Below are 21,646 nucleotides of genomic sequence, written 5' to 3' on the forward strand. Positions count from 1 at the left end.
GCAGCCTGTGACCTTCTGCAGGCAAATGATGACCTTTTGATGGTCAATGGCGAAGGCTGACCATTCGCCGTGGCCACGCCCCCCACATGTGCTTTACACACATCATAGTCCATCAACTGACTTCATCAGTCTGTCAGTCAAACTGTGTATTGACTTTGATGTACATTGCTTCAAGGCAAGGCCAGACACCAGGCAGGGCCAGATATGAAATGGTCAAAGTTTGGTGGCGTGCCACGCCCACATCCTATGGAGCGGCCCAAAATGGTTCGCAATTTAACGTGGGCCATCCGTCTAGTGTCCGTTGATGCAACAACGGACTCATTCGGTCAAACCCCCTAGGAGGAGTTCGTCGAGATATGACCCATACATCCGCCCCCAAATGGCCGCCGCCACCTAAAATGGCCGACTTCCTGTTGGTTTTAGAACATGGGTTCTTGAGACTTTTTTGTGCGTCCTGTCACGAGTGATGTCTCCTCCGAAAATCATGCCGATACGTGCAACGGGAGGCGAGGGATAATTATTTTAAAACTTGTAGGTGGCGCTAGTGAGTCAATTTGGCTTAGTTTCATATGGGGGCCACACCAGGCCGCTCAGGCCTGGATTCTGACCCCCCCTATTAGCTTTCAAGCCCATGCGACCTTTTGCGGGCGAATGATGACCTTTTCTATGTAAATGGCGAGGTCTGAGCATTCGCCGCCAGGCCACGCCCACCACGTGCGCTTTTCCTGCATCATAGTCCATCAACTGACTTCATCAGTCTGTCAGTCAAACTGTGTATTGACTTTGATGTACATTGCTTCAAGGCAAGGCCAGACACCAGGCAGGGCCAGATATGAAATGGTCAAAGTTTGGTGGCGTGCCACGCCCACATCCTATGGAGCAGGCCAAAATCCTTCGCAATTTAACGTGGGCCATCCGTCTAGTGTCCGTTGATGCTACAACGGACTCATTCGGTCAAACCCCCTAGGAGGAGTTCGTCGAGATACGACCCATACATCCGCCCCCAAATGGCCGCCGCCACCTAAAATGGCCGACTTCCTGTTGGTTTTAGAACATGGGTTATTGAGACTTTTTTGTGCGTCCTGTCACGAGTGATGTCTCCTCCGAAAATCATGCCGATACGTGCAACGGGAGGCGAGGGATAATTATTTTAAAACTTCTAGGTGGCGCTAGTGAGTCAATTTGGCTTGGTTTCATATGGGGGCCACACCAGGCCGCTCAGGCCTGGATTCTGCCCCCCCCTATGAGTTTTCAAGCCCATGCGACCTTTTGCGGGCGAATGATGAGCTTTTCTATGTAAATGGCGAGGCCTGAGCATTCGCCGCCAGGCCACGCCCACCACGTGCGCTTTTCCTGCATCATGGTCCATCAACAGGCTTCACCAGGCTGTCAGGCAGTGACCTTGTGACCCTGATGTTCATCTGATGAATCTCCTGGCAGAAAAGGCCTCATGTAGATGACACGCCTTTAGCCTGTCGCCAATAGGTGGCGCTGCGACGAAATCAGGAAGTGACCTACGGGGACCTTCGGGGCGGGGCCATGATCACATGTACCAAGTATGATGAAGATCTGACCACGTGGAGCCAAGTTATTCACGTCTACAGTTACGCTCAGCGTGCAAGGCCCGGACATATGAAAATGGGCAAAATTTGGGGGCGTGCCACGCCCACATCGTATGGAATATCCCAAAATCCTTCGCAATTTAACGTCGGCCATCCGTCTAGTGTCCGTTGATGCAACAACGGACTCATTCGGTCAAACCCCCTAGGAGGAGTTCGTCGAGATACGACCCATACATCCGCCCCCAAATGGCCGCCGCCACCTAAAATGGTCGACTTCCTGTTGGTTTTAGAACATGGGTTCTTGAGACTTTTTTTGTGCGTCCTGTCACGAGTGATGTCTCCTCCGAAAATCATGCCGATACGTGCAACGGGAGGCGAGGGATAATTATTTTAAAACTTGTAGGTGGCGCTAGTGAGTCAATTTGGCTTAGTTTCATATGGGGGCCACACCAGGCCGCTCAGGCCTGGATTCTGACCCCCCCTATGAGCTTTCAAGCCCATGCGACCTTTTGCGGGCGAATGATGACCTTTTCTATGTAAATGGCGAGGTCTGAGCATTCGCCGCCAGGCCACGCCCACCACGTTCGCTTTTCCTGCATCATGGTCCATCAACAGGCTTCACCAGGCTGTCAGGCAGTGACCTTGTGACCCTGATGTTCATCTGATGAATCTCCTGGCAGAAAAGGCCTCATGTAGATGACACGCCTTTAGCCTGTCGCCAATAGGTGGCGCTGCGACGAAATCAGGAAGTGACCTACGAGGACCTTCGGGGCGGGGCCATGATCACATGTACCAAGTATGATGAAGATCTGACCACGTGGAGCCAAGTTATTCACGTCTACAGTTACGCTCAGCGTGCAAGGCCCGGACATATGAAAATGGGCAAAATTTGGGGGCGTGCCACGCCCACATCGTATGGAATATCCCAAAATCCTTCGCAATTTAACGTCGGCCATCCGTCTAGTGTCCGTTGATGCAACAACGGACTCATTCGGTCAAACCCCCTAGGAGGAGTTCGTCGAGATACGACCCATACTTCCGCCCCCAAATGGCCGCCGCCACCTAAAATGGCCGACTTCCTGTTGGTTTTAGAACATGGGTTCTTGAGACTTTTTTGTGCGTCCTGTCACGAGTGATGTCTCCTCCGAAAATCATGCCGATACGTGCAACGGGAGGCGAGGGATAATTATTTTAAAACTTGTAGGTGGCGCTAGTGAGTCAATTTGGCTTAGTTTCATATGGGGGCCACACCAGGCCGCTCAGGCCTGGATTCTGACCCCCCCTATGAGCTTTCAAGCCCATGCGACCTTTTGCGGGCGAATGATGACCTTTTCTATGTAAATGGCGAGGTCTGAGCATTCGCCGCCAGGCCACGCCCACCACGTTCGCTTTTCCTGCATCATGGTCCATCAACAGGCTTCACCAGGCTGTCAGGCAGTGACCTTGTGACCCTGATGTTCATCTGATGAATCTCCTGGCAGAAAAGGCCTCATGTAGATGACACGCCTTTAGCCTGTCGCCAATAGGTGGCGCTGCGACGAAATCAGGAAGTGACCTACGGGGACCTTCGGGGCGGGGCCATGATCACATGTACCAAGTATGATGAAGATCTGACCACGTGGAGCCAAGTTATTCACGTCTACAGTTACGCTCAGCGTGCAAGGGCCGGACATATGAAAATGGGCAAAATTTGGGGGCGTGCCACGCCCACATCGTATGGAATATCCCAAAATCCTTCGCAATTTAACGTCGGCCATCCGTCTAGTGTCCGTTGATGCAACAACGGACTCATTTGGTCAAACCCCCTAGGAGGAGTTCGTCGAGATACGACCCCAACTTCTGGCACAAAAACGGGCGCCGCCATCCAAAATGGCCGACTTCCTGTTCATTTTCCAATATGGGTTCTTGAGACTTTTTGGTCCGTCCTGTCACGATAGACGTCTCCACCGAGTTTCGTGACGATAGGTGAAACTGGTGTCGGGGGCTAATTTTTTTTAAAATTCAAGGTGGCGCTAGAGAGGCAATTTTGGAACATGATATTTGAAACCCATAAAATATAAAATTTTTCGCCAGACCTGATGCGCTCGCCAAATTTGGTGAGTTTTCGGGCATGTTGAGGCCCTCAAAAAGGCCGACGGTTGGCAGAATAATAATAATAATAATAATAATAAACGGAACGATAACAATAGGGCTTTCGCACTGGTCAGTGCTCGAGCCCTAATAAAAAACGGAACGATTACAATAGGGCTTTCGCACTGGTCAGTGCTCGAGCCCTAATTAAAACTGCAAGCAGTGATGAGCGGGCTCGAGCACCCCGACGCGCTCGGGGGTACGCGCGGGTCGGGGGTACGCGCGGGTCGGGGTCGCGCGCGCGACCGGACGGGCGCGCGGACGCGCCGTACGAAAAACCGCCGCGAGCGAATAAGCGGTAAGGGAGTCACGGCACTTGCAATTTTCCACCAGGAGGGGGCGACAGCGGCGGCGAGGCGGGTGCGCGGTCACGTCCCGTCCGATGCCCCGAACCGCCATAAAAAATTTCGCGACGATCGGACCGTGCGGTAGGGACTTGCGGCGTGAAGATACAGTTGATTGAAATGGTTCGAAGCCTCACGGGGTGTCATCTCGCCATCATTATTGGACATAGTCTGAGAAATCTCCATTAGAATTATATAACCTCAGGGTACATCAACATCAAAATGAGCATATGAGCATCTGGCAGAAATTGATGCAGCACATGGCTGAAATGCAGAAAGAATGACATTATCATGACATTAAGACACTTTAATAAACATTAACACATGAAACTTCTATACTTAGGACAGGTAAACCTCACTAACAAAAAATCACTCAGAAAGCATCGTTTTGAATAGTGGCCACCAACAACATTCATTCATTTTCTACCGCTTTGTCCTCACAAGTGCTGGAGCCTATCCCAGCTGTCTACGGGCGAGAGGCGGGGTACACCCTGGACTGGTGGCCAGCCAATCACAGGGCACATATAGATAAACAACCATTCACATTACGGGAGCCAGGCAACAACATTTCAGTGGCAATTTCACTGCTGTGTTATTGTGCAATGACAATAAAGAAAGTTAATGTGTATGTTTACATTCATACCTATGGACAATTTTGGAGTTGCCAATTAACAGCTTGTTTTTGGAATGTGGGAGGAAACTGGAGTACCCACATTCACACATGCACGGGGAGAACATGCAAATTCAACACAGAGATGGCCGAGGGTGGAATTGAACCCTGGTCTCCTAGCTGTTAGGTCTGTGTGCTAACCACTTGACCGCTGTGTTGCTGCCACCAAAAACATACAGGGAGGTAATTCTTCAGTTTTTGAAGTCTTTGAAAGGTTTCCATAAATCCAGATCCAGCAGTACTTTCTGGAACACCATAAAACTGGATGACGGGGTCTTGGGGAACCGCAGGTCTCGTGCATACGGCAGTCCCATCAGATAGTAGCAGGCATGGCTAAGATCCCCAAGAGTGCTGTGGACGGTGCCGCCCTCAATCACTATGCCATCTTTTCTTGAATGCTGGTTGGTCCATCCCCGGCATCCTGCAGATATTGTAAAGACAGCTGTTAGGAGTTCACGTTCAACTTGCACGTCACAAGAGAAGTAGCACGTACTGTCTTTTGTTGTCCACAGTTGCTTTATGGCATACAAAAAGCAGCTCCATCTTTGTGTGCAGTAAAGAAAAAACAACTGTACTGCAGCTGTGCATTTGAGATTACATTTGCTAAAATTTTAAAACCTTGAAAAGCATAAAAAGTACAGTAGTATACCAACCTCAAAGTCCTGGAAAAGGGCACTAGCATCTCCTGCAAGACGGTCAATAAGGCATCGGATGACAACGTCCCTTGTTTGCTCATGTTGGATTCCATCTGCCAAACAGAAAGTGTTTAAAGTAACAAAAAGCAACACTACACATTGAAGCAGTGCTTTGATTTACTAGAAAAACTTAAGTCTCAAACATTTCTATAGAAATTACATGAGAGGGAAGTTTGTAAGTAGTGATGGCAGCAAAAAAAACTCAGACCTAAAATTTTTCCAGGCGCGTGAATATAACTGGATATTGTGGTGCGGTGTGCAAAGGATGTGAGAGATTGAGGCACAGAAAACTAAGGAAGAAAAACCAAAAACTGTTCAAGTGGCTGTATGTAAGATTGTGGCTATTGTGGCTGTTGCTGGAGTGAAATAAAAATATCTGTATTGCAACTAGCAGCAGGAATGAAGCGGCAGTATCTGTTGTCACAGTGATATCTATTCAGGCTTGTGTAGCTTAAGCAGGTAGGATGGACGAGTATTTTGCTTCTTACTCTCAGTCACAGTAACTAAAAGCAGCGGTCATGTCAGTCAGGTGCTGTGCGTGTTATTATTTTACTTTCACCGCCCTGACATTGTGTCTGTGCGCTGTGCACCTGCAGAAGGCTTGTTGTCAGATCTTTATTTCAAATTAACATGTTTTCTTAGTTGCTGACGACAGACATATTGTGCAATATTTTGTGTACTTCGTACATACGTATAGTTCCTTTTAGAAAGACTGGAGGAAAGGATGAGTAATAAATAGGAGGGAGAGATAAATGTTAGCTGTATGATGTGAACAGAGAATGGAGAGAAATGTGAATAAGACAGGTGGAATGATGACTATTGCAGGTAACGTACAAATTGAATAGGTGGAGGATGGTTTTAATACCTGAAGTAGAATGTTCGTCTGTGCTTGAATTCTTGCTCTGACAACGTTTTTCTTCGCTGGAAACAAGGACATCAGTTTTGGTGTCCTTTCGTCTCCCTTCTGGCACCTTCCTCTCCTGAAAGAGGCATATGAAAGAAGAGACAAAAGAATCAGTGACAACAAAAACAGAAGTGCATACTTACGTATAACTGTGAAACATACAGTAGTTGTTTACAGTCCATAATGTGTTTGACACAAAAAATCCAAATACTCACCTGTGAGACATTAAACAAGGTAGGCCACCTGAGCTTCATGTCACTGATGCTCATTTGTATGTCGTATGTTCCTCTATGTGCAAAAGTTCAGCACATCAAGTCCTTAATGACTGGGCTGTCTCTCTTCTTTAATTGGTGATTAGTTGGTTTTGGTTCTGCTCCTGGAGGATAGCGAGGAAGAATACCACTTCACCACTGTTCCATGTTTTAAGGGAACAAGGACATCTTAAATGAAGACAAGGTACTTACAGCCACAACCATAAATACGGTGCTTGACTTGGTAATGCTTGAGAAGCTCCCCTTTTGAAGTATCCTCCAATGTGCAGCGCCTACATTGCCAGGCCACGGGCCGCCACCTTAAAAAGGAGCATAAACAGTGTTAGGATGGTTTGTTTTTCAAAGTGCTGTCTAATTTCATGTACATAGTTTTTGGATTGCGTTTTAAATCCACAGTTCTGAAGAAGGAGAAAACCCACGCATGCACGGGGAGAACATGCAAACTCCACACAGAGATGGCCGAGTGTGGAATTGAACTGGCATCTTTTAGCTGTGAGGTCTGCACGCTAATCACTCGCCTGCCAAAAATGCACATTGATATTAATTATATCTCCAAATATAATTACAGGAAAACATGCAGTAATTCATAATTCGAATAAATATTTTGTATATAAAACCATGAATAAATAATTTGAATGAATACTTTTGCCCATCTCTGTGTGGAGTTTGCATGTTCTCCCCGTGCATGCGTGGGTTTTCTCCGGGTACTCCGGTTTCCTCCCACATTCCAAAAACATGCAAATTTAATTCTAAGTAGACTCCAGCACCCCCCGCGACCTTCGTGGGGGTGAGCGGTAGAAAGCGAATGTTGAATACTCTTGTATTCCATTTGTAATGAGCTCCGGAAGTACCTCGGCTGTTCCCACAAGAGCTTCCCGTCGGAGCATATCGACATCACGTCATGTTACAAAAACAAAGTAAAACTAAGCAAAACACGGCGTACACACAAAGAGAGCGCGGTTAAAAGCTTAACTTTTCCGGTTCGATGGTCCGTTACCTGTTAAAGTATGTTCGCCCAACGAGCCATGTTAGCTGAGCAATTCGGTGGCTAGCAAACATAGCTAAAGTTAGCTTACGCACAACAGAATAGCGGTGACATTAAAAAAACAACACCCAGCGTAGTTGAAGGAAGACGGGGTCGGTATTAGTTTAAAAATTGCAAGTGCTCTACTTACCGATGTATTGTCGTCCATATAACTTGCCGTGCTTGCCGTGTCTTGATACCTTCGCTGGTGTTGTGCTGCCGGAAACTGCGCCATAGACCTCTCATAACTCCACCCCTTTGGACGCGAAGGGGGCACGTCATGACGGTCTACGTCACCAAGCTTAAGCGCTGGACTTAAGCATTTATTTATGTAAGCGATTAAATGATTTTCAGAGGATTTACTAAGTTAGTAAACTTTATTATGTTATATTTAATAAGGCTCTGGGTCATTTTCTGAGTGTAGTATTTTGTACATCATTCTAATCGGTCAGATCCATTCGACAACCATTTGTTTACGTTTTATTCTGAAGCAGTGCGTTGCAGTGTGTGGAATGCATTGGAACATTTTGCTCTTTATGGAAAAGTGGTTGGCTCTTAAAAGAGCCGTTGTGGTGAATCCACTGCAGATTTGCAGCGTTTTCTCGGCGGAAGTTGAGATAGAGCGTCTCAATTCCCCTCTCGTTGACATGGCAACCGCCGGCAAGCAAGTCGTGGGCGGAGATGTTGGAATGCGGGATGCGCTTCATGCCGCGTTGTCGGAGTAAGCCGCCAAGGACTCGGTTAATCCTTTTCCTCGCATTGCCATCGTTATGGTGATAGTTGCACTTGCAGCTTATTTATACAGTGAGCATGCAATGCCATTGGTGAGTTTTCCCTCAGTTCGTCCACGTAAACATGGTTTGGTTTAATTCGCCCAATTTCAAATTACATTCATTCCGCCAATAGCTGATCGATTGATAGGTGAGTGAGGCAGGATTGGTCAATTTAAAAAATAATAACCCGCCCAACTTTCATCTTACATTCAATCAGACGATCGCTGATAGGTTGTTTGTTTGGTGACTTACGATTGGTCAATTATCCAAAGGCGGAGCCTGACAGATTGGTTTTGTGAGCTACGATTGGTCAGTTCTTCAACGGTGTGGTGCATGGTGCTATAAAAGCTGCTGCGCGTGCCCACCTCCCCCCCTTTTCTGCTCGACCGAACAGAAAACTTTTCGAGAGAACGCATTTTGCATTGCCTCAGACAAAGACAAAGACAAAGACCTACATTCAGACCTACAGGACCTACATTCGACGGAAACTGCAGTTTTCCATTGTGTTGGACTTCATCTGCTGACATAGAGGTGAGTTTTTTATTTAATAGACTTAGTAAACTGAAATATATTCATTTGTAAGAATGATCCCCATCGCAGGAATGCACGTCCGGTTGGAGCTTAACTCCATTTTGTTTTTTCTTCGGCTTTTTCTCCACATGTGTATAATTTTATGTATTTGTATGTTGTCGTTGGTGTAGCCGCAAGGTAACTGCATGTTTGGGATACACTAACGGTCCGAACTTAACTCAATATAGCTCAAGTTATATTCGGCGGTGCTGCACGTAGGCCGCTTGTTCAGGATACACGAACGGTCGGAGCTTAACGCTGTATAGCGAAAATTATATTCGTTGTTGCCGCACCTTAAACGAGCCGTTAGCGGGCAAATTGGCGGCACTGATGACAAAGGCCCCGAAATGGCGTCGTCGTTAATGGCGTCGTTGATGCCACAGGCCACAAAATGGCGGTCGCCCCCCCCCCCCGCGCCATCTTATCGCAGCCGGCGGGGAGAAAATAAATTCTCACGGATGTTAAAAGTATGGGAGTATTTTACACCTAAAGGTAACGATTTTGTGACCTGTGCTAAATGAAGGTAGCTACCATAAAAGCACCATTAAGCACCTGGGATTTGCTTGTGTGGAGAAGCCACCGCACCGTAGGTTTTCAACTTTTTTAGCTTTCTCTGTTTCCAATGATTTTAACCCTGTCATTCATCTAAACCACTACCGCGTTGCGGAGGAGAAGACGTCCACCTGACGTTTTCTTCATTTTTCTTGTTTCCAATGATTAATCCCGTCATTCAGCCAAAGGGCCACACCCAAGTGTGCATGTGCCCACTCAAACGCACACAATATGAAGGGGGTGGGGGAAGATAGTGCTCTTGCAGTAAAACACACAGCTAGTGTTTATTTATTTATGTTGTTTTCTGCATAATAGTTGTATTTATTGACAAAGTTTGATTTATCATTGTATCTCTGTGTGGAGTTTGCATGTATTCTGTGCGTGTGTTTCTCCGTGTACCCCCCCCCCACTGGCGACTCCAAATTGTCCATAGGCATTAATGTGACTGTTAATGGTTGTCTCTGACCCATGCGTGGCTGGTGACCAGGGTGTAGTCCACCTCTTGCCAGAATACAGCTGGGGTAGGCTCCAGCATGCCCACGACCCTTGTGAGGTTAAGCAGCACAGAAAATAAATGGATTTATTCATTCATTTTCTACCGCTGCTGCAGGAGTCTATCCCATTTGTATTCAGGCGAGAGGCGGGTACATCCTGGTTGTCAACCAATCACAGGGCACATAGAGACAACCATTTATACTCACTTTCATTTGACCCCCACCCCACACACACACACTCCATATTGTCTGTGGCCATGAATGTGACTGTGAATGGTTGTCTATGCGCCCTGTGTTTTGCTGGTGACCGGGATGTAGTCCACCTCTCGCCTGAATATAGCTGGGGTAGGCTCCAGCATGCCCGCGACCCGTGAGGATAGGCAGTACGTAAAATGTATGGATATGTTCATTCATTTTCTGCTGCTGCTGGAGTCTATCCTAGTTGTATTCGGGCGAGAGGAGGGGTACATCCTGGTTGCTAGCCAATCACAGGGCACATATAGACAACCATTCACACCCACTTTCTTGCCTATGGACAATATGGCATCGCCAATGGGGGGGCACGGAGAAAACCCACGCACACACGGGGTAACCAGAGAGCATGGGAAAGAGCATTTAGAAGCTTAAGTACATGGCGTGTGAACTGACATCGATTTCATTGTTTTCTTTTAGATGCCACGAAAGAAGGGTTTCCGTATGCGACGCACACCCAGGGCTGCCCAAGCTGTTGACTGTGCAGTTGCAACAAAAGGTAGGGAAGAAGTATCTTCACTGTCAACAGTGGAGGTACCAACAGGTGGGTTACAAAAGGTGGTCAAAGGGTCATTTCATCAAGGCAATACAAGGTTTAAGTATGCAGGAACACAGTGTATGGCGATTGCCTTCTGTGCCACTGCTTTACACAGTATTAAAAATGTCTTGTTGTGGGATACTGCTGATCTTGACATGGCTGTTGTTGAAGGCGATCAGTTGTATACCACTCTTAGGGAACGTGGCGTAATTTGTCACGCATCACATTTTTTGTGTGCCACAGAATTGCCCAAACAGGAGGTGATTGCTGGACACAAATTTAAGTTTTGTATGAAGAATGATTATGCTTCAGGTGATGTGAATGTAGTTTCTGGCTATTATATTGAAAACGGGATTCATGTCACTTTGCATGATGGTTTGCAAACAATGTTTGGTAAGTACAGCACGTGCATTCTTACAGTTTGCCAAAGTAGTTGTGCCATCATTTGTGATGCTGGTCAGTATTGTCTGGTAGATTCACACTCGCGCAGCTGTAATGGCATGGTTTGCAGTGATGGAACCAGTGTTGTTCTGTCTTTTGGTAGTCTCGATGACCTTGCTAATCACATTAGCAATTTGGCTGCAGGGTTTGGTGGAACAGAGAAACTTTTTGAGATAGCTGGTGTTGCTGTGACTGTTTTGTCTGATAGAAAACGTCACTTGGCGATGTCTGATGTTTCCAAAAAGTTAAAAATGGCTGACATTTCAAGTACAAGTACATCTGATGTTGAAGTAGTCAGTGTCGTTACCACACAGCATGATTTTTGTCCAGTGCCTCGAGTGGACTGCCAGGTTGTCTGCCAACTTTTGAACATTGATTGTGAGGTCAACATTGTGCCTATCACTTTGCGTGTTGGACCCCTAGGAACGCCATGTAAAAAGGAGAGCATTGTTGCTGATGGCAACTGTTTTTTCCGTGCCATATCACAAGCGGTGAGTGGCACACAGAAAAATCACAGGAAAATTAGACTCCATGTGGTTAAACATATGGAAAAGCACTGTGAAGATTACGAGAAGCTTCTCAGGAGTGAGTACAGTTGTTTGGCAGAATATATTAGTGTTTCCAAAATGAAATATGTCAATAGCTGGGCAACTGAGGTGGAAATTCAGGCAGCAGCGGATAGCTTAGGAATAAATATCTTCACTTTTTACGGTGGTCGTTGGTTGAGATATAGTTCGTCAGAATCCAGTCGTGGGATTTATTTGGACAACTCGAGTGGTAATCACTACGAGTGTGTGACATGTGTCAATGAGGGTCAGTTAGGAAGTTGCTTTGGCATTTGTCAGAATAGTACAGCTCAGGTCGGTCAGTATGGTACCAGGTCACATCGGCATCAAGTAATTTGCGCCGATAGTGAAGTAGCAGTTGGTTTGAATGATGTTGTTGAAACAGGCAAAGAAAAACATCAGGCCCTGGTTCCACTTATAAGCCCATCCAAATATTTTAAAAAGAAGAGGTCACTGGCCCACAGATCCAAATATGCAGCCGAAATGTTGGAAAGGGAGAAGAAGATAACAATGAGTGTAAAAAAATACAAAGAACAAGCTGTCTTTAGGCAGAGAATGAAGTCAAGGAGTGTAGCAAAATATAGAAGCGATGTAGTGCATCAAAACATAGTTAAAACATCTAGCATCACAAAGTATAGAAGGGACAGCTTGCACAGGGACAGAGTCAAGACACGTAGCATCCAAAAGTATAAAAGTGACAGCTTGCACAGGGACAGAGTCAAGACACGTAGCATCCAAAAGTATAAAAGTGACAGCTTGCACAGGGACAGAGTCAAGGCGCAGAGTGTCCAAAAGTATAAAGTAGATATAAGGCACCGGGCCATTGTCAAACTTGCCGGTATAGAGAAGTATCACAGTAACTTGGAGCACAAAATGCGTGTAATGGCAGATGTGAAGGCACGAAGGCATGCTGCAAAGTTGCGAGAGGAAGAATTTGATGTTGTTGTAGAGAATTTTTTAGAGAAAGTGAAGAATGGGCCCCAGTTTGTCTGCTGTGTGTGCCATAGGTTGATGTTTAAACATCAGGTCCTGCAGTGTGACAGAGAGCATTACAGCAAAAGTGCAAGTGCTTCTCTTGTGAACACGTGCATTAGTGAGGATTATTTACACAAATGTAGTGCAGAGTGCACGGTGCCTTGTTTGTTGGTGGAGTCTGGTAGAGGGCAGCTGTGGATTTGCTACACTTGCCATTACAAGATAAGCAAAGGGGAATTCCCACCTGAATGTGTGTCAAATAATTTGGGGGTGGACCCGATTCCTCCTGAGCTGGATTGTCTGAACAGTTTAGAGCAGCATTTAATTGCACTAAATATCCCCTTCATGAAAATGCTTGCACTGCCTAAAGGGGGGCAAAATGGTGTCCACGGGCCTGTGACTTGTGTTCCGGCCAATGTTGTAGAAACGACAAATTTGTTGCCACGGTCCAATATGGAAGGCTCTATGCTCCGTGTCAAGCTCAAAAGAAAGTTAACTTACAAAGGACACTACGAGTACCATTTTGTTGACAGCATGCACATTCGAGAAGCCTTGAGATATTTAAAAGAGTCAAATGTGCATTATGAAGATATAGAGTACAACGAGGAGTGGGTCAATGACTTTTGTAGGGAACCTGATGCCTCTCAGGTGGAGGACAGTGTTCCTGCAGTAGATGTCACACCGCCTCTAGATGCAGAAGATGAGCTTCTCCACGATAGACAGCAGCACTGCATGTTTCAGGACACATGTTTGATGCCAGTAGACATTGGTCAGGAAGCGCTAGATCAGTATTACAACAATATATTGAATGTGGCTCCGGCAGAAGGCAATAATCCTGTGAGGTTGCTTTCTGACCATTCAAATGAAGCTAGATGTTTCCCAGTGTTGTTTCCACGTGGCCGTTTCACGTTTCATGACACTCGACAATATAGGCTGACGGCGTCTCGATATTTCAATAATCGTATCATGCATGCTGATAAGCGGTTTGGGCAGAATGTGGAATACATATTCTATGCTCAGTATTTGTGTGAACTTCTGCAGGTGGTGTCGAGCATTTCCATTGCCTTACGCAAAGGAATTGCTGGTTTGGTGGCAAAAATGGCCAAAGATTTGTTGACCAACGATGAGTCGTTAAAGACATTGTTGGAATGTGACCAGGGCTATCGTTTTCTGAAGCCCATCAGAGGCACTCCAGCCTTTTGGCAGAGTACGCAGCGCGATATTTTGGCCTGTGTGCGTCAGCTTGGTGTTCCCACGTGGTTTTGCTCTTTTTCGTCTGCTGATTTACGGTGGCAAAACTTGTTAGACTGTGTTTTGAGGCAAGAGGGCCGAACGCAAACGGCTGCAGAGTTGGAGTGGGCGGACAGGTGTGATTTGTTGAGACGGAATCCTGTGACTGCTGCACGGATGTTTGATTTCCGGTGGCATGTCTTTCTCAGAGAGGTGATAATGTCTTCGAGCCAACCGATTGGCAAAGTAGTCGACTATTTTTACCGGGTGGAATTTCAGCAGCGTGGTTCCCCACATGTACATTGTTTGTTCTGGGTCGAGAATGCCCCACGTATTGAAGTGAACTCAGATGAAGAAGTCACAAATTTTATTGATAGATATGTTACTTGTGAATTGCAGACACAGGATGAAGGATTGACAGAGACAGTGTCTTCCGTCCAGCAGCATTCAAAGAGACACTCTAAAACGTGCAAGAAGAAAAACACAGTGTGTCGTTTCGGTTTTCCCAAACCCGTGTCAGGACGAACATTTATTAGCCATCAGTTAGACGGACAGGGACAAAAAACATGCACTTGTCAGGTTAGCCAATCAACCGGAGTTAAAACATGCACATGTCCTAAAGCGTCCCAAAATGCCGCAAACATGAAAGCAGAAGAGGCGTCGGAAATCATAAAATCCATTAAAACAGCCCTGGCTGACGAGAACCACGCATATCAAAGTGTGGAACATTTGTTCCATAGTCTCGGTATAACCCAAAATACTTTTGAGGCCGCACACCGCCGCTTGGGTCGTCGTACGGAAGTGATAGTGAAGCGTCAAATCAATGAGGTTTGGATCAATCCATACAGCAAACCTCTGCTTAAATGCTGGAATGCTAATATGGACATCCAGTATGTCGTTGATGCGTATGCGTGCGTGGTTTACATAATCTCGTATATTTCTAAAGCTGAGAGGGAGATTGGATTGCTGCTGAGTAATGCCCAGAAAGAAGCATCCAAACAGGCAAACGTCAGTGCCAAAGATGCTTTAAAAAGCCTTGGCAGTGTGTACTTGCACAATAGAGACGTGTGTGCACAAGAGGCCGTTTACCGGGTGACAAATATGCATCTTAAAGAATGCTCGCGCAAAGTAGTTTTTGTTCCAACAGGGGACAATGTGGTCAAAATGAGTTTGCCTGTGAGTGTTTTGCGTCAAAAAGCTGCATCGGCCGAATTAACAACGGAAGACATGTGGATGACCAGCATTGTCGACCGTTATAAAAACAGACCAAACGACGACACGTTTAATGACATGTGCTTGGCACAATTTGCTTCGGAATACCGCATCATTAGCAAAAACGAAAGGTCGGCGTCCAAAATAGAACTTAAAAACAACTACGGACATGTGACAAAACGTACACGGACCAAACCTGCCGTAGTACGCTCTGCGCGCTTTTCAGAAACCAAAAACCCCGAGTTGTATTATCGTAGCCTTTTGCAGTTGTATCTGCCATACCGGGTGGATTTGCAGTTAAGACCTGCCAACTGCCCAACATTTGAAGAGTTTTATGACAATGGTGCGGTCCGATTAAATGATGGGTCGATGCATTCTGTTCGATCCATAGTGGAAACAAATAAACAACATTTCGACAACGACGGGGATGAACTGGACAGCATCCAAAGATCTATTGATCACAGCGGTGTTGCTGAGGATGCGTGGTGTCTGCTGTGTCCAGAACAAGAATTGGAAAGGCTGCAGTGCGAAGAAGAACGCCGGAAAAAACAGCAGTTGGTCGAAGACGAGGCAGAAGTAATACCTGACTTGGCAAATGAAAATAGAACCGCTCTAAACTTACAAAAGCAAAAGTCAATGAGTCGAAATGATGGCTTGGCATTGATCCGCTCCCTAAATAATACTCAAATGGACATTTTTTACAAAATTCGACAGTGGTGCCTTGATAAAGTAGGTGGGAGAAAACCCGAGCCATTGCACTTATTCATCACAGGCGGTGCCGGGACAGGAAAAAGCCACCTAATTAAAGCCATCCAATATGAGGCTACCAGGTTGTTGTCAACAACGTGTCGGCAACCGGACAATATTTCTGTCTGTCTAGCTGCACCAACAGGGATTGCTGCTTACAATTTGAATGCCACAACAATACACAGCACATTGAGCATCGGCAAGGATACCCGTTTGCCTTACACACCACTGGGTGAGGAAACGGTGAATTCCTTGCGTGCCAAGTTCGCGGACCTCCAAATTTTGATTATCGATGAAATATCGATGGTTGATCACAAGTTGTTGACGTACATTCATGGTAGGCTCCGACAAATTAAGCAAACCGGTGACTATGCTGCATTTGGCAACGTCAGCATCATCGCCGTCGGTGATTTTTACCAGTTACCGCCAGTCAAAGGAAAGCCTCTCTATGTCGAAGACGCCACTTTCAACTTGTGGACAAATCTTTTCAGTGTTGTCGAACTGACAACGATAGTCCGGCAAAAAGATAATCAGTTTGCTGCATTGCTAAATAGACTACGCAAACATCCAAAAGGCGCGGCGTTGTTGGAAACAGACATAGAACTTTTGAAACAGCGCGAAACAGGTGAGGTCAGCTCTGCGTTACATGTGTTTCCAACCAATCAACAAGTCAACGAGTACAATCTAAAACAGCTTTTCAGGATCTGTCCGGAGTACACGACGATAAAAGCTGAGGATTTCAGCCAAAACAAAAAATCCGGTAACTTAGAAAGAAAAGTAGGGCACCACAGCAAAGTTTACAACACGTGTTTAGAGGAAACTCTGCACATCGCTAAAGATGCACGTGTAATGCTTTGCAAAAACATTGATATTGACGACGGCTTAGTTAACGGGGTTAGTGGCACTGTCTCTGAGGTTCTTTTCCAAAAGGATGACACATTTCCGAGTAGGATCTATATAAAGTTTGATGATGCCAAAGTAGGTAAACAAAGACGCGCACAAACTACTAATGAGTCCGTCACGCTAAAAGACAGTACATTTATTCTGCCAGAGGAAGAAAAAGTAACAAAAAGTGGTGGCATGCGTCGCCAGTTCCCTCTGAAGCTCGCTTGGGCTTGCACGGTACATAAAGTCCAGGGTGTTACCGTGAGCAATGTAGTTGTGTCTCTAGACAGGGTGTTTTCCGCAGGGCAGGCGTATGTCGCATTGAGTCGAGTCACGGCCTTAGACGGTTTGATTATTGAAAAGTTTAATGCCAAAAAAATTTACTGTAACGATGCCATTAAGAATGCTGTAGGTAGGATGCCACCATTTTTGACAGAAAGTGAACCAACACAAACAAATGCACAACCACCACATCTCACAATGTATGTGATGAATGTCCAAAATTTGACAACACATGCGTCAGATTTGGCAGCATGTACACAGCACCTGCAGCCTAACTGCATCGCTGTGACAGAAACGTGGCTGCCAACGGCATGTACACCCAGGAGTGTAACCATTCCTGGGTATCATTTTCATAGCCAACCACGATGTTTGTCTTACTCCAGCAGTAACCCTGCTTTGGTAGAGTTACAAGGGCAACAGCATGGCGGAGTTGGCATGTACATTGCAGACCACCTGCACTGTAGTGTTGTCTCCGCCCCAAACTTCAACTTGGAAGTTTTACTGGTGAACTGCTCCTCACCCAGTGTGTTAATAGCAGTTGTGTATCGACCACCCTCCTATCCAATGGCGTTGTTTCAAGGTCACCTTGGCACGCTGCTGGATTGGTTGCACCAGAAGTACGCCAGCATTGTGGTACTGGGAGATTTTAATGAAAATTTGTTAAAATCTTCCACTATCAGCACATTCATGGCTAGGAAAGGGTTCAGCCAGTCAGTCAAACATCCTACCACAGAAAAGGGTACACTAATTGACCACGTATATGTCAAAACATCACACTTTGATGTAGAATCAGTTGTGATGCCCACTTATTTCAGTGATCATGAAGGGATTTTGTGCTCTTTTAGACACAAAATGTAAAACGCACACACACGCACATACACATTCTACTTCAGCGTTCTTCTGGCAGTCTTATGGTCTAGTGTATAGTGTAAAATAGGTTTAGGTTCAACCAGTGGACAATGTGCAATCCACGAGTTTACTTGCCCAACGAGAACGGTGGATTGTATTAGTCATAATCACTGGTCATAATTAAGATCCCAGTTTCTAGGTTTTAGGATAGGGAGTATTTTCCTTTTGTCAAACCAGTAAATTAACATGAAAATATTGTAAACATGAAAATATTGTAAACATGAAAATATTGTAAACATGTAAATATTGTAAACATGTAAATATTGTAAACATGTAAATATTGTAACATCTGCATATATTTTAAATAGTATACATATTGTATATATGTATATATGTATATATGTAAATATGTATATATGTAAATATGTAAATATGTAAATATGTAAATATATAAATAGTACCTGATGAAATGATCCCAGTGCTGCCTCACTCACCTGTCCTCTTGTCTTGATAGTTACCGGCTGTCTGCCTTAAAGTTAAATACTAAAGGGATTCAAACCCTTTTCAACAGTTATTTTTCTAACCAATTTGTATTAGTCAATCACTGGCGCAAAATTCGACCACTGGCCAAAATTAAGAATCAAAGGGATTAAAACTAAGACTTTTCTGAACACGTTGGTATTTTTCTAACCAGTGGACATTTTCCAATCCGCGAGTTTACTCTTCCGAGAACGGTGGATTGTGTTTGTCAATCACTGGCGAAAAATACGTTTTTCCAGACACGGTAATGCAAACAATGAGGGCAATGTAAATATGTAAATATGTAAATATGTAAATATGTAAATATGTAAATATGTAAATATGTAAATATGTAAACATGTAAACATGTAAATATGTGAATGTATATTGTGACTAACCTCTGCTCTTGTCTTTCTAGTTGCCGCCTGTCTTCAGTTCCACGCACAATCTTTATATTAAACATAGTAGCAGTAGAACTCCATGCGTATGTTAACATAGTAGCTGTAGAAGTGCATGCGTATGTTAACATAGTAGCTGTAGAAGTGCATGCGTATGTTAACAAAGTAGCAGTAGAAGTACATGCGTAGATTTAACATAGTAGCAGTAGAATAGCATAGAAGTAAAACTAATCCCATAAGTGCATCATACCAACTATTATAATGGCAATGTAGTGGTTTGCATGCATGTGAGTTTTCATCAACAGGACAAGACCCCTCTGACGGTGTGAGTGTCCTCTGACAAGAGCTGCATGTGGTAAGATATGGAGCTTTTTTCACTTTTCATATTGGTCAAATTCTGTTCATGTGTGAAACACTTGCCTTTTTTGCCACTTGACATTATACTCTTGTGATTTCTCCCGATACGTAAACTGGGCTCCAGACGACAAGTTAAACTTTGCTTTGTAGGTAAAATACATCTTGAAATGTTGCCAGTCACATAAACACTTTCTTTTTGACAAAGTAGCTTTAATTAGCTGGAAGTTGGAAACACCTCCACTATGCTTAATGGGACACAGAATCTTACATGAGTTTATGTTATGCAGGGGAAAATTGTTAACCTGTTAACCAAAATGTATGGGGGCCTTGTGCTTGTGCTACTAAAATAATACATAGAATGCCATGGTACTTGTAGTACAAAAAACCTTCCTCATGCTGTCTTCTTTGACTTTTTATATGATCATAGCAAGTTTACTAACGCATTTGCTTTCACTCTTTCTCTGACCTGTAGTGAATGCAGGCTGCTTCCAGAGGAGCTCCCACCGTTGCACCTTGACATCCACCCATTGCTGACTGGATAGGATACTGGCGATTCCGGGAACTGGTCATCGTGGGACTGCAACTGCTGATCCTTTCCTCCACCCATTCTTAACCCTCTGTCCTTTCTTCACCACTGTCTACCTACCATCTCTCAGTCATCCCTCTCAACCCAACCGGTCGAGACAGACGGCCGCCCCATAGAGCCTGGGTTCTGTCCAAGGTTTCTCAAAGAGTTTTTCCTTGCCTCCGTTGCCAAGTGCTTGCTCGTGTGGGGTTCAGTTGGTTCTCTTTCTAGATAACTTCCATATGATGATTAGAATTGGCACTATATCAAATAAATTGGCTTGACATAACTGCTTTTGTCATTTCTGCATGTTTAGTACATAACCCCACACGTGTTCATTCATAGTTTAGACAATCTACAATGTCAACTCGGTCTCTGCTGCTATCCTGCAAAACACTCCACCCACTTGGACCCTGGGTGGACCACAGAGATGCTTCACAGACCAAGGACCCAACCAGCAATCGTGAAGTCCACCAGCATGGCACATCAAAATATAGCTGGGATTGGTTCCAGCACACCTATGACCCATGTGGAGGATGAACAGCATAGAAGGATGTATAATGACGAATGTCAGCATAATTGTGTCCATAATTGACTGTGTGGCAGGGTGTTATGACAGATATTGACAACTCTTTCAGAGGTGGGTATGTGGTCATGTCCTGTTTGATGTCACAACTCTAAAAGTCTTGGGACAGACAGACCATGTAAAATGTAGTTCTACTTTTCCAGAGGTTGGTGGCGCTATACAGTCTAAGGTGGGTACATGGTCATGTCTTGTCTGTGCCACCATAGAAAAAAGATCAGACCATATAGAATGGAGTTATACAATTCAAACAGTTGGTGGCGCTATATGTACACAGACTGATTTTCCTTCCATGTGGAAGGAAGTTACGGCAGATATACATTTCAACCAGTTGGTGGCGCTATAAAGTCTATGTATACACAGTATAACAAACTAGAGATTGACCCAACACCAAAAAAAATTCAAGACAATCTGACCACGAATCAGGAAGTTACGGCAGATGTACATCTCTGCCTGTTGGTGGCGCTATACGGTATGTACACACACAGTCATAGACCAGAGTGTACCCCAGACCACCAGAAAAAATTTGGGGCAGATCCGACCATGTGGAAGGAAGTTACGGCTATATACATTTCCACCAGGTGGTGGCGCTGTGTTTAGAACATGGGTTCTGGAGCGTTAGGTGCGTCCTGTCATGATAGACGTCTCCACCAAAAATCATAGTGATACGTGCAACGGGTGGCGAGGGATAATGAATTGAAACTTCTAGGTGGCGCTAGTGTGTCAATTTAGATTGGTGTCACATGGGAGCACCACCAGGGCGCTCAGGCCTGGATTAAGGCCTGACGTGTAAGATTTCAGCAGCATGTGACCTTCTGCGGGCAAAATATGAGCCTTCGATGATCAATGGCGAAGGCTGACCATTCGCCGTGGCCACGCCCCCCACATGTGCTTTACACACATCATAGTCCATCAACTGACATCATCAGTCTGTCAGTCAAACTGTGTATTGACTTTGATGTACATTGCTTCAAGGCAAGGCCAGACACCAGGCAGGGCCAGATATGAAAAAGGTAAAAGTTTGATGGCGTGCCACGCCCACATCCTAAGGAGCAGCCCAAAATCCTTCGCAATTTAACGTGGGCCATCCGTCTAGTGTCCGTTGATGCAACAACGGACTCATTCGGTCAAACCCCCTAGGAGGAGTTCGTCGAGATACGACCCCTACATCCTCCCCCAAATGGCCGCCGCCACCTAAAATGGCCGACTTCCTGTTGGTTTTTGAACATGGGTTCTTGAGACTTTTTTGTGCGTCCT

At 45.3% G+C, this 21,646-nt stretch overlaps 2 protein-coding genes and 1 long non-coding RNA gene across 5 annotated transcripts in view; 2 read left to right on the forward strand and 1 right to left on the reverse strand.

Annotated features, from left to right (window-relative positions):
* Positions 1 to 21,646, forward strand: part of LOC131131678 (acyl-coenzyme A thioesterase 2, mitochondrial-like) — a 294,081-nt gene that overhangs the window by 89,813 nt on the left and 182,622 nt on the right. The window lies entirely within an intron of this gene.
* Positions 4,329 to 7,902, reverse strand: LOC144901249 (uncharacterized). 2 transcript variants are annotated; one of them, XM_078794566.1, is made up of 7 exons: positions 7,753 to 7,902; positions 6,770 to 6,876; positions 6,521 to 6,681; positions 6,267 to 6,381; positions 5,360 to 5,454; positions 5,200 to 5,249; positions 4,329 to 5,127 (listed from the first exon to the last, which is right to left on the reverse strand). In XM_078794566.1, exons 3-7 carry the CDS (start codon positions 6,572 to 6,574, stop codon positions 5,076 to 5,078), a joined length of 366 nt encoding a protein of 121 aa, XP_078650692.1. In that variant the 5' UTR covers positions 6,575 to 6,681; positions 6,770 to 6,876; positions 7,753 to 7,902; the 3' UTR covers positions 4,329 to 5,075. The 2 variants fall into 2 exon arrangements, with proteins under 2 accessions (XP_078650692.1, XP_078650693.1); XM_078794567.1 differs by lacking the exon at positions 5,200 to 5,249.
* Positions 7,010 to 20,095, forward strand: LOC131119978 (uncharacterized). 2 transcript variants are annotated; one of them, XR_013629409.1, is made up of 5 exons: positions 7,010 to 8,425; positions 8,769 to 8,905; positions 10,663 to 10,741; positions 18,905 to 19,239; positions 19,714 to 20,095. It is a non-coding gene; the product is annotated as an uncharacterized LOC131119978 (long non-coding RNA). The 2 variants fall into 2 exon arrangements; XR_013629408.1 differs by having other exon boundaries at positions 7,026 to 8,905.

This window comes from Doryrhamphus excisus, linkage group LG11, assembly GCF_037039965.1.
Source record: "Doryrhamphus excisus strain RoL-2023G ecotype Guam linkage group LG11, RoL_Dexc_Guam_v1.1, whole genome shotgun sequence".
In the NCBI taxonomy this organism is placed as follows: domain Eukaryota; kingdom Metazoa; phylum Chordata; class Actinopteri; order Syngnathiformes; family Syngnathidae; genus Doryrhamphus; species Doryrhamphus excisus.

Excerpts from the sequence above, each read along its gene's own strand:
- LOC144901249 (XM_078794566.1), bottom strand. The coding sequence starts at position 6,574 with ATGAGCATCAGTGACATGAAGCTCAGGTGGCCTACCTTGTTTAATGTC. Across the intron at positions 6,382-6,520 it reads CCTTGTTTAATGTCTCACAG|GAGAGGAAGGTGCCAGAAGG; the intron begins GTGAGTATTTGG and ends TGCCTCTTTCAG. Across the intron at positions 5,455-6,266 it reads AGACGAACATTCTACTTCAG|ATGGAATCCAACATGAGCAA; the intron begins GTATTAAAACCA and ends TCTGTTTGGCAG.